The sequence below is a fragment of the Callionymus lyra genome, chromosome 3, assembly GCF_982586985.1.
Source record: "Callionymus lyra chromosome 3, fCalLyr1.hap1.1, whole genome shotgun sequence".
Taxonomy (NCBI): Eukaryota; Metazoa; Chordata; class Actinopteri; order Syngnathiformes; family Callionymidae; genus Callionymus; species Callionymus lyra.
Window position 1 is genome coordinate 33,449,125 of NC_141820.1, and position 12,710 is coordinate 33,461,834.

Sequence of the window (12,710 nt, forward strand, 5' to 3'; positions counted from 1 at the left end):
ATACAGACTGAAGAACAAAACCCTCAGTCATGACTGGTTACACAAAACCTACTGACAAGACAGAAGTAAATTGTCACATCGTTAAACTGCAGGATTTTTTTTTTTTTAAATAGTTAAGGTTTATTTTTGCATAATCTTATTCTGTACCATTGTGTTGTATTTCTTCTGTTTCATCTTTGCACGTTACTGTTTTTTCTTTTTTAACTTCCAACTTTTAATTAGTTTTAAATATTTTGGTCATCAACCAGATATACTTTATTAACATTGCCTATATCATGCAATTTGTTTTTGGTGTATTTTCTTCCATTTTAAAATCATTATAATTAATGGTGCTTAAATGAACATTTAGTAGTTGGCAACTATTCAAAAGAGGTAAAATCCTCATGTGCCGACTCAACATTTAAACCAAGTGGATGAAAAACAAGCTTTGAATTTAATTTCAAACTTTAATATAAAAAACAAAATGTTACAATGTCTCAACTTCTACAAATTGTTTAGTGGAAATAAACCTGTTTCTAATCGTTGCTCTGCAACATAAAAAAATCTCCTTAAACAGGAGGCCGAACTTACCTAGATTACAGCAGATGGAAACTTGTCACATTAATCTATGACATCGTATATATAACCTCGATCATCATTGCCAATAATCTATTTGGAACAATAATTCATCAAGTAAGACTAGTTCTTTCATGTTTAAGACACGCGTCAACAAGGTCGGAGATGGTAACATTTAAAACAAAAACAACAAAAAAACAAAAACATCGACAGAGTTAACGGTTTCGTAACTATAAACACAAAGTTAAGTCGGAACTCCTATGGGCTGTCATCGCTCTTGGAAGAATGCCATGTCAGCCGCTCCTCGTAGAAGGAGATGACCACCTGAGGACAGCGGGTATTGGCCTCCTCTGACAGGACCAAATCTGCTTCATTAGACCCTTTCCTGTGGACAACACATCAGGGCATCAAAGCGGGGTCGTACTTTCAACTGGAAATAATGAAGAACCAAGACTCACCACTTCATCAAGAACATCAAACGTCCGCTACTTTTGGTAGCCCCGATGATCTTTTCAGGAACAAGATTCCGGGCAAAGCCTTTAGGGCCCTGAGGCTACAGAGGGGAAAAAACTTTTAGATAATGACCAGAAAATGTTTTTTACATCATGCGTTTCATCTTATTTTGTAATCAAATACATAGAATATCCCCGAATTAAAACAAAAAAATAAGAAGTTTGCATTTATAAAGCTACATCGAGTTAAAGGTGACACATATGGATGCCTACTTTATAAACACAGATAACAGGGAACACAGGACAAGGAATACAAACGCTGTTCTAATTGCAAAATAGCAGTGACCCCCCACTTCAACTGAGGAGGAATAGAAATTGGTCAGACATGTCAATTATTTAAAAATGTATATGCAAGTAAGTAATCATGTGCTCAATGGGTGCTTGTCTTACTATATGAAAGAAGAATCATATCCACTTTAGTCAAGTCAAAATACTTATTTGAAGATTGAGTTAGCATCCGAGCGACGAGGTTAAGACTCACTTATACATTTGCGAAACATTTAGATTCTGTGATGGTTTAGCAACAATTATAACGCCATGGGACATTTTCTTTCTGGACAATAAGGAAGTTACTCCTGGCAACCATGAACCCCACTAAATAGTAAATGTTGTTCTTCTATGATACAATATGTCAATTACTCCTTAATACTTTGGACTTTGGGAGGTCCAACTCAAAGCCACGTCCGGAGTCCATCAGAGGTGACGAGGTGGAGATAGTTGACAATTATAAGTACCTCGGTGTGTGGATGGACAGTAAACTGGACTGGTCCTGCAATACAGACCATGTATATAAGAAAGTTCAGAGTAGAATGTACTTTCTGAGGAGGCTCCAATAATTTAACATCTGCAGGAAACTCCTCTCTATGTTTTGCCAGTTTGTGGTGGCCAGTGTTTTATGCTGTGGTGGGAATGTGTCCAAGAGGAGTGTCAACAGGTTGGTCAGAAAGGCTGGCTCTGTGGTTGGCATGAAGCTGGACTCACTGGTGACAGTTGCGGAGAGATCACTGGACAAACTACTGTCCATCATGGATGATGACAGTCATCCTCTGAACACTGGCAACACTAATAGACTCAGGGACTCATTCATTCTTTGTGCCATTAGATTGTTTAATTCTGAGTTTGGGGGCAGGAGTAAAAAGATGTATTCCATGTTAATCTTTGTGTTATTTTTCTTTGATCTATGTTCTTTATACTTAGATTTTGTTCTTTTTATTGCGCTTTTTTTTTGTTCTAGTTTTTATGAATCCGTCCGGAGATCTCAAGAGGGATCAAAAAATGCATCTATCAAGCTACATCATCTGCTCTTGTGTGTTTAATCTAGACCAAAGAGTAGCTGTTGAGGAAAACATGTCAACGCACTGTTTCTGGCTCATTCGTTTCTGGATTCATCTTCACAGGTTTCTCATGAACATTTCTCTGAGACTCCAAAAATGCTGAGATCAACTCCGGGCAGTCCAAGTTCTCCTCGGGCTCCCACGTATTATCGGCGCTGAGGGAAAAAACACAGGACACTTTTGAATTAAGTTCGTGGTGGTTCACAGAAATGCAATAGTTTTGAATGGGTTCGAAGCTGCACTACTCGTCCAATTGGAGCTGTCCATGCATGTTTGGTAAAGTAGCTCAGCCAGGTGATACACGTTCGGCTTTTTTTGTAGACTCACTCTGTAAATCCTTTCCACTTGAGGAAGAATTCCACTTTCCCATTTACAATACGCTGGTCCAGCACCTTTTCCACAACAAACTCTTCTGGTGGTTGAGGTTTCTCTGGCGAATCCTTCCGAGTTTTGGGGTTTTGTTTCTTTCCCATGTTGTGCTTCACAACAGAAAATTAATCTTAGTGTTGAAAGAGGCGGACTTTACAACTAGGCTAAAGCAGTAGCTTGGCGGCGAGCGATGACGTTTTTTAAATACTTCGACCGATATGGAAACTATAAAGCTCGTGCGTCAAGCAGACAAATGCATGTTGTTTGTTTATTCATTTGCGTCTTCATTCATACAGTTTACTCCATTTTGAGTCGCAACAACTTCCGCGCCAGTTAGCATGCAAACAATAAGACTGCGACGCAGCTAGCTTGTCTTTACGCGACGATTAACGTCAAACTGCTTTGTTATAAATGCAAATTAACGAGAACGAACGTTTAGTTGTACAAACCTTTAAGAAAGTGCCAGCACAACGTCGTATGAACAGTGGAGTTGATGCTTCTTCACCATGCGGCCAGTCTTTATAACAAACACGGAGATTAGCAGCAGCAACTACGGAAGCCTGGAAGCCTGTTTTGCGCTCAACAATCGGGAGGAGATTCATTTTGGATTATGTCATCTTTCAATGTTTCCTGCTTTAGACGTCCAGCTAATTTAAAGTGTAATACTTTTGGACAACAATAATAACATTTAAAAATTAATTTAGATTTTTTTTTAAATAGAGTTAAGGAAATACAATTACAATGATTTTAAATGTATCCCACTAATATTAAAATATCTAGATTTAGTGAAATTAACACATTTAAATTGTGTCAAAATGAATAAAAACACATGCCCCCTTAAACGTGCCCTTAAACAAAACAAAACAAGTATTAAACACTTTTTATTTAGAGAAATATTTAATTCAAATACAACTTTAATTTCTCAGCAACAATATAAAAACAATAGCTCTTAATAATCATCTTATAAATCTTTTCATCCTCCTCAGCAAGTATTACATTCACAAATCTACAGCGGGGAAACCCACTCAAAATGTAACAATTTTAATTTTAACATTTGTGTATGGAAAGTGTTACATTGTTTAAAAGGAAATTAATTATGTAATTTACTCAAAAGAATGTTCAAGATATTGTATTTTTCTATGGATTTGCTCAGTTGTTGTTGCTGTAACACTTTCTATTATTATTATTATTATTATTTTACGTTACTATATTTCATAAAGTGGATCCTTTGTTTGGATCTTGTGTGAATGCAAATCTGTATACATTCAACAGAAAATAGTAGTCGAGGGCGTTAACTGGTAGCCTTAGATCTTGCACTTCTATTATACTCATCAGTGTGTCCGTTTGTACAAAACTCTTTTCATTCAAGTACTAAGTTGCATAATGATATACTGAAAAACAGACGAACTTTAAAAAGGAATGTCAGTGTAAATTAAGTAAACTATTGTTATTGTTGAATTCAAATAACTGAAGGAATATAGGTATATATACGTTGTTTACATTTTACCAAGGGCCACATGTGGATGTGATCGAGCATGGGTTTGAAGTGACATTATGCTGCTCTTGAGGTTGTGCAGAAAGTTTTAAATGTAAACTGCAGCCTCATCCATGGGCCAGTCTATGAAGCTGTGCAATACACAGCTTAATGGATCTAACTGGGGCAGCGACTGCCATTCATTTTTCCTAATTAAAACAATAAGCACACATTATTTAACTATTTGCTTAATCATGAATTACTTAAGAATGTCTCATTTAGAATAAATTAACAAACTTTGTGCTTCCTTTATGCATTTATTGGACCCGATTAGTAACCAACCATCTAATCACATTACTAATGGTTTTCACGCTGCATCCTTTTGCAGTCGTCCTTGATGATCATGCTGAAAACCTCTCACTACACGTCTGTTCCCGCCCTTTATGACGTAATAAAGTTGCATTTTAATTTGGAAAGAAAAAGATGTTTTCAATGACTTCCTCCCCGCACGTCCATATCTGTGATGAATAGCAGAGTTGATGGTCCGGCGTCAAGATGTCAGTAAAAAACAGGATCCAAATAATCTTTGGCAATTTCAAAAATGAAGTTGAGTAGAGATTTTCAAAAGTTTTTCCAGGTAAATTAAACCTATATTTAAAATGTGATGCACCCAAAAAATGTATCAAAGCAAACAAAGAGAAAGCGATGTGCAATGGCTATAAATCAGCACAAAGAAGGAATATTCCAACCCATTGCAAAACTGAAAGCTCAAATGTAAAGAGACTTTTTTTTTTATTTCTTTTTGATCAAAAAGAACGGCACACAATCATTTTTATCAAAACGCAACAATCTCCATGCTATCAAAAACCGAGAAGAAATGAACAACAAAATCTGGAAAAACTCACTCAAAGTAAAACTGAAATGATATTAAATAGAGAAAGAAGATGCTAGGACAGAAAAAAAGTACTTCAGAACATAACTCAATACTTCCTGCCTCAAACAGAACAAATAACAGAAAGCGTGTTTCACTTTTCATTTCATTAATCTCATTCAAAAAATCATTCACACATTAAATAGATTTGATTGTTTTGTATCGGATGGTACGTTTAAATCCCCACCCATCACAAAGATTCTCTAGTTCATGTAAACATCCCAAACATTCTTTTTTTTTTCTTTTTTTTAACCAAAATTTCAAAGTAACCAAGCTCTGAGGTTCTAAAAATAACAAACCTCTTGAGTATTCTAGTTCAGAAATGTGTATCTGTGGATCAAACACAAAGATTTTAAAACCTCTCCACCTAAATGTCAAATAAAGAGCTTCCCAAATACAATTTATATGGTTTGAGAGTTCAGTTCACAGTTCAGCGAAATACAGATATTCTCAATATCTTACTTTGTCTACAGTTTACCGCCCATTTGGAGGTAAAAACTATACATTTACTCAACACCTGTGGTTGTTAAAGCTTCTGGCAAATAGAACCTTGGATGAAAGAAGTGGGTTTTGTTCACTGGAACTTGGCAGCGACTTCTGCAGCTGAAAATGTTCATGTATTCAACCATAGTCGGTCCAGGAAAATCAAGTCCAGTGTGTTAGCTACATCGTCCCTGTGAGTTTTTATTTCAGTTCGAGGTTCTGAGGTCCGCTTGCATGCAACTTGGCCCACTTCGGTGGTGAATCCACAAACTTCTTAAAAAAAAGTCAGTGCAAAGAAGTCACGAAAGGTTCATCTGTGGCAGCTACTGCTTTTTTTCCTTCTTCCTCTTGTCCGTTTTACTGTCGCTGGACGTGGTGACGGCAGGTCTTCTCCGCTGGACCACGATCCCGCCGGTGGACCGGCACTGCAGGGTGAATCGGTCGGGGGTCAGCGACTGTCCGGACTCGTCCCTCATCTGCGCCAGGATGTGCCTGGTGAGCTGCTCGATCTGCTGACCCACAGCGCCGATGGTCTTGGCCGTGCGGTGTCTCTCTGACAGAAGCTTCGCTCTGTGCACCTGGAGCTTCTCCACCTCATGCTCCAGGCCCGAGATCACGTCGATCTTGCGCTTGCGGCAGTTCTGGACGGCGAGTTTGTTCTTCCCGCGCCTGCGGATGTCCCTCAGGAGGGTCACCTGCTCGCTGGAGAAGCTGCAGCCGTCGATCATCTGCAGGAACTCCTTGACGGGCATGTCCACGATGTGCTGGACGGAGAAGGGGATCCCCATGGCTCGGGCGCGCAGCTCGTCCCGACTCTCCGCCTCGTCCGCGCCGCACGCCTCGAACTCCTCGTCATAAGGTTCCTCTTTGATGTGTTTGGGGGACACGGACGCCGGCGGCGTGTTCCAGAAGTCGGGGGAGAAGTAGGTGTGGTCGTGCCTCACGCCCTCGCCGAGGTCGTCGTGGGACCACAGCGACGAGTGATCCAGGAGCGAGTTCTCCTCGCTGCTGCAGCCCGTCGCCCCACACTCGCTGTCCCAGGACGTGTCTGAGGACATGTCAGGAGACCCTGCAAGAAAAGAGAGGGAATTAAGAAACAATTCAACTTAACAATAATAAAATGACTAAATATGTGCAGTTATGACTCGAACAAGCTTCCATGGAAATATTCAACATTTTAAAAATCTTTGGCAAATTTCACACATTAGTGTGTGAACCTGTTACTTCATATGATGGAAGTAATAGAGAATATCGACAGTAGTTCCAGCTTAACCCTTTGTTTCATAAACGTTTATTGGACGATGATCGTACATGAATAAATGATCATTTAAAGGTGGTCATAAGGTAGGAAACTTATTAAGCCAGTTAGAACGATTAGCTAAAAACTTGTGGAGACAAATTTGATTCAATTATCAAAATGAACAAAACACAATGTTTCTGCAAATCAAATTCAAAATGATACTTTTGTTACTTTGTGAGCACATGTGTTTTTGTAGATTATTTCGGTAACCATTAACTTATTTTGGTTTTAATGCAAAGAAAATGCTGTAGACCTTTTTTTTACTACAGTTACTCTTAGAGTTAAAATGTATAAGTGTAAAACATTGTCTAATTATTGTTTTTGTCCTGAACAGCGACATGCTAGATGGGAAAAATATATTCAGATTTCATTCAACCCACCTGGAGAGAAGGGACCGCCAGAGCTGCTCTCTAAAGAAAGACCCGAGTCCTGGTCGAAGTCTTGAAGGCCGTGCATCAGCTGGTCCATATCCATGTCGAGCTGATTGATTTGGTCAAAGACCGCCTCGTCCAGCATCCCGCCCGGCGAGCTCTGAGGCAAGGCGGCGGGCAGTGCCGCCTGTCCTTGGGCAGGTCGCTGTCCAGCACCAGGTTGGAGGGACACCTGCCCACTGCTGGAATACATGGCATCTCGCAAACTGATGTCATGACTGTAAGAGCCTGTGATGTCCAAGTCTGATCGACTCTCCAGGAGGAAATTCTGCGAGGACAAAAGACAACGTCTTAGTAAGTTGAAACAAAAAAGTAAGTTCGAGTCAAGAAGACCTACTTCAAATTCAGTGGCCGACCACGGCAGAAGATTGTTTATGTGACGGTCCAGATCAGATCTAGACTGTGGCGGGAACTGGCCTTCAGGGTCAGACTGAAAATTTAATAAAACAAGAAATAAATACATTTTGTCCTCGTGTTCATGCTGTAGATTTAGACAAAACCTTAAAAATGAAATAAACAGTTTCTACATTTGGCCGAGTGCTGGATCGTCAGTAGACTTTGCAGACTCAAAATTCATATTGTGACTACCATAAAAATACGTTTGCATGGGTGTTTGCTTTAGGGCGAGTTTTACTAGTTTACTAGGAAACAAGTGCAGTGTATGTACAGAGGGGTTTCAATCCAGTTGTGGTGCTGAAGTCAGAGAACAGAAAAGCTGCAAAACGGTACGTCTCTCAACTCACTTACAAAAACAATTCATCAGTATCTGGTTCTCTGGCTTTTTTCGCCGGGCCCCCTTTGGCGCAGAGGATTGGCCTGGGGCCAGCCCACCACACGTGTGTGCAGGCAGTGTTATGTAATATCATGTTGGAGGGTACATGTGTGCTAGACATTTTCATTAGGTAGTAAAATAACCCTTCTTTTTTGGGTTTCGTTTTGGCCACAAAAATAATCTGTTCATACAGAAGCAGGTATTTTAGCAAGTGAAGGATTCTTGTATATAATATTTACATGTTTGCCATTTTCTTTTTCAATCAAAAAAGGAATATTCTGATGTTTTAACCGTATGCATTATTTCAGTCCTCTCTTCTCTTTTGCCTTTATACATCTTGCTTGGACATAGTAAACATGAGCTCTAGTAAAAAATTAAATAGACACAAAAATATATTTAAACCAATTAAATGGAAAAAGGTTTTGAGCCGAGTTGGAGACGCTGTTTTTCTGCAGGAATTCTCTGACATTGAGAGACAAAACATGACGGACATACATCATGCCATCTCTAAGACTTCGAGACATTACATTTACACAGACATGGCTGCGTGTCATAAGACAGGAAATCCTGTGTCTTTAATGTACTTGATCTGCTTCACTAAATGCTGCTTCAAAGATCTAAAGAAAGCTTGTCCTCTCTGTCGCTTTTGTGCGTGTTCCAAGTGACCAAATAACCATGTCGACTCAGAGTCACGTTGTGTAGCAGTGTGTATCGTCGATGGTGTGGTGGAGAATCAATCCAGAATGTACTGTGAGGTTTGAAGTCGACCTAATGCACATGCTAGATTGTTTAGGATAATCAAACAAGTAGTAAAATATGACATTAAGGTAACCACAAACATCTGCCATTAAAGATGCTTTAAAAACACTTCTGTGAGATCACAGTACACTGAAAAAATATATAGTATATTTAGTACTATAGTATATCTGTGACATATTTACATTTATAATAGCTTAATACATTTTATAGTAGGAATACTTAGGCGTTGTTTTCTGTACTTATCATTAGAAATGTGTTGGAGCATCATAGGTCTTCGACTAGATTCAATCTAATCCTCTGGAAGCCATTACAAGTATTGTAGAATAGACAATGATATGATGAATGATAGATTGATTATAGTAAAAAAAAAAAAGTTCTTACATCGATAGCCATGTACTGACAAAAAACTTGCTTTTAGGGATTCTCGATTTCTTCTGTCTCTTGCCGTGATACTGTAAGTATGTCACAAATAATATCACATAATATATATTTTTATGATTATATATAGTCAAATAAAACCCTTTGGTAGATCATCGATGACAATTCTAAGCTTTTTTTAAGCCTTTGATCTCGTAACTATATTATGTAATTTACTTTATATATGCATGCATCCAGTCAGGCAAAGTAAAGCTCGCGTGAGAACCAACAAAGAATGTGTTCAACTATAGGAAGCAGCAGTTATTAAGCTGTGATTCAAGTGTTTACCTCCTCGAGTGTTGAACTGTGAACCAGCTGAGCAGGCTCAGTGTCTTCAGCTGTGGCTCCATCCTCCTGTGGGCCAGACACAAAGAAACCAATGAGCACATTTTTACTACTATTGAATATATAACTACAGACACGTTCAGCAGCTATTCTCTGAAACATACTATTAAACTGACATTTCACAGATAACTTATTGAGTTAAACGACTGTATATTAGATAACCATGTTATTATAGTTTCAACAACCCTTGTGAAGAAATGTATTTACTGAAGGATAGAGACCATTGCGTGATCTAGCAACCCAGTTATCTCATCATAAGAAGTAAAAGAAACCCCAAGACTAGACTTGTACTAGTCCAACTACTCATTAACCACTAAAAAACAACCTGATTTTTTTGCTGCTTCTTCTAGCAAAGGAGTCTCGTTTACAGTAACAGATGTCTAAAGGAGCCAAAAATCTAAACAAAGGCCCAAGACTGAGGCAACGTTCACAGACAAAGCTCAGTTCCTCCATCTCTCACAGCTGGTGGTTCTGAAGACAGAAGATTAAGTTACACAGAAGGGAACATCAACAGCCCTCAGGACAAAACAGCAACCAGGCAGCTGTTTCTGCCCTAAGCTGGGATCTCCAGCAAAGTAAATCGAGGTGTGCGTCTCATTTTTAGGATCCATGTTGCCAAACAAAGATCTGTGGAACATCGTGAACTTTCACAAGTGCCACAAGGACTCTAAAGGAGATAGTGAATTACTCAAGGGCAATGAAAAGGGATATTGGATGAAAGTTATATCTGCAATACAACCATTTCTTTTACACATTCATGAATCAATTAAATAAACAGAAACGCTTCTGGAAGGTTGAAACAATGGTTGGATTGTGCCGAACACTGGTTCTCTGTGGAACTGGGACCGTAGTTAATGGGCAGTGCAACTGGTAAATACGAGTAAAACACTTAAAAACAGCTAGTTAAGCTGAAAGTGAAAGCATGTCAGAAGGATTTCCTGATAAAAACAAAACTACTTCCTCATCCTGATCTTCAGAGAATGGTTGGGCATCTACATCAGCCTTTTTTTAAATTTATTTACGAAGAAAAATGTTCCATTCCACAAACTGCTCCTGATTTTTACATCTTTCAAGAAGCCATTTTGAAACCAATCCCAGAGCTACTTTTGTAGATCCATCATAGCCAGACAAATCAAAAGTCATTATAAGGGCAGAATCTTTAATCTGGGGTTGAAGCGAAGTCATAATTCTGCCCTTGTGTTAGCATCCTTTCATGTGACTGCGCTGTCAACAAACACATGTTGCTAACAACAAGCTAATGTAGCCTAGCTTCAAGTGAGGGACATGATCAGAGTTCAAGGCCAGGTTGAAAACAACAGTCTCTAGATCTGACATTGAACATCTGAAGTCAACATGCCTGGATCACCTTTACATTCTTGTAAGATCCCAACATCTATATTAGTTTAGCTATATCTTTAGGTCGAGTTAAATGCTACTTGCATCAAGATACATTTACTTTTTGGGGGGACTTTTTAAAACAGTATTCAATGATGGTTCATGTGACACTGTGACAGTGAAGAAGCAGCAGCTCTACTTCAAGTCTCTGGATGTCTGGGCCTTCATTCTAGTCCATGCATCTTCACTGTGGTTCTCAGGGTGTTGAGCAACACAAACATCATCCCATACACTCGACTAAAGCAACAACAACTATGACACATCGTTACACAATGTTCTAGTCAACGACCCTCTGATGCTTTTATACCCACATTCTTGACTTTGACACCCTGACAGGCTCCTGACTCCGGGCTGCTCTCAGGCAGGTGTTCTTCAGCACCTGTGCCGGACCCGGTGCTGTCCGACCCCGGGCTGGTGTCGGTCTCGGTGCTGTCGCTGGCAGGAGCCTCCTCGCAGTCGGACTTGTCACCGGCGGACACCTGGTGCACCAGCCACGCGTTGAAGTGGGTCGGAAACCGCGGCGAGCCGAGAGTCTTGACCTCCTCCAGCAGCCGACGACTCGCGAACAGATAGTCCAACTCGGGACATTTCGGGTGGACCGTGTGTCCGTCCAGGAAGTCCCTGAGGTTGTGCGGGAGCGCGTGCCTCTGAGCAGAACCCGGGCCCGAGTTAATCTCGACCAGAGGGGAATAGTAGCCGCTGAAGTAGCTGTGCACGTCCACGCGCACGCCGATCAAACTGAGCAGGATCGCCAACTGACACAGGACTTCTTTCAAGTGTTTTTTCACGACTTGCATTTTCCAAACAAGTTTAAAAAGCAACTTGTGAAACGCTGGCCTAGTGGTTCCCGTTTCTCCCCCCCGAGTGGACAAAGAAGAGAGTCCAACAAAAGAGCACGCCTTCCCTCAGACAAAGAGCTCTGTGCCGGCGAAACTATGGGGAAGCTAACGGGATGCTAGCTGTTAGCCACCCGGTGCAGCCTCAAGTCAGTAGCCGGTGACAAGCATCGCAGGGTCGCTGTGGACGAAGACGTGCCGATGTCGCTCTTGATAGCGAATATCAAACTAAAGCGATTTTTAATGAATTAAACGGGGATTTAAATAACGGTGACGGCAAACCTGTCACCGTGCTGCTGCGGATGTCGGAACTACAAAATTTGCACCCTCGCTGCGATTGGACCGGAGCGGGTGACGTCTAGCAAGGTTATTGGCTGGTCCGGACGTCAATCAAATTAAGTCTCCAATGAACGCAGGGAAACAACAGTGAGGTGTCGCATCAGAAAGGACCGACTTTGATTCCTTCAAGTTAAAATGTAAATACAAAAACAAACATTGGAATAGATATTGCTTTATTCGTCACATAGGGGGGAACCCTATATTTATACATTCTTAAAAACAATATTAAATCTACAGGGCACATACAAGTAATACTATAAGATATGCCTTTATTCTTCCCACATTGGGACGATTTAGGTTGTCATTCTCAGATTAAGCAGCTCACACAGACTTACAGCACATACATTAAAAATAATAAATCATTATTATAAAACAATACAATTCGAAATGAAATGATAAAACAAAATAGTGATGAAACCTATGTTTATACATTCTTAAAAACAATATGAAATATACAG

At 40.0% G+C, this 12,710-nt stretch overlaps 2 protein-coding genes across 2 annotated transcripts; both read right to left on the minus strand.

Annotated features, from left to right (window-relative positions):
* Window positions 1-426: 426 nt before the first annotated feature.
* cbx3a (chromobox homolog 3a (HP1 gamma homolog, Drosophila)) lies at window positions 427-3,337 on the minus strand. Its single transcript, XM_087787602.1, has 5 exons — window positions 3,220-3,337; window positions 2,729-2,880; window positions 2,427-2,556; window positions 1,014-1,108; window positions 427-940 (listed from the first exon to the last, which is right to left on the minus strand). The coding sequence occupies exons 2-5, from the start codon at window positions 2,872-2,874 to the stop codon at window positions 814-816; spliced, it is 498 nt and encodes a 165-aa protein (XP_087643728.1). The 5' UTR covers window positions 2,875-2,880; window positions 3,220-3,337; the 3' UTR covers window positions 427-813.
* A 1,682-nt stretch (window positions 3,338-5,019) lies between these two features.
* nfe2l3 (nfe2 like bZIP transcription factor 3) lies at window positions 5,020-12,335 on the minus strand. Its single transcript, XM_087787603.1, has 5 exons — window positions 11,389-12,335; window positions 9,626-9,691; window positions 7,727-7,819; window positions 7,339-7,657; window positions 5,020-6,727 (listed from the first exon to the last, which is right to left on the minus strand). Exons 1-5 carry the CDS (start codon window positions 11,872-11,874, stop codon window positions 5,982-5,984), a joined length of 1,710 nt encoding a protein of 569 aa, XP_087643729.1. The 5' UTR covers window positions 11,875-12,335; the 3' UTR covers window positions 5,020-5,981.
* Window positions 12,336-12,710: the final 375 nt, after the last annotated feature.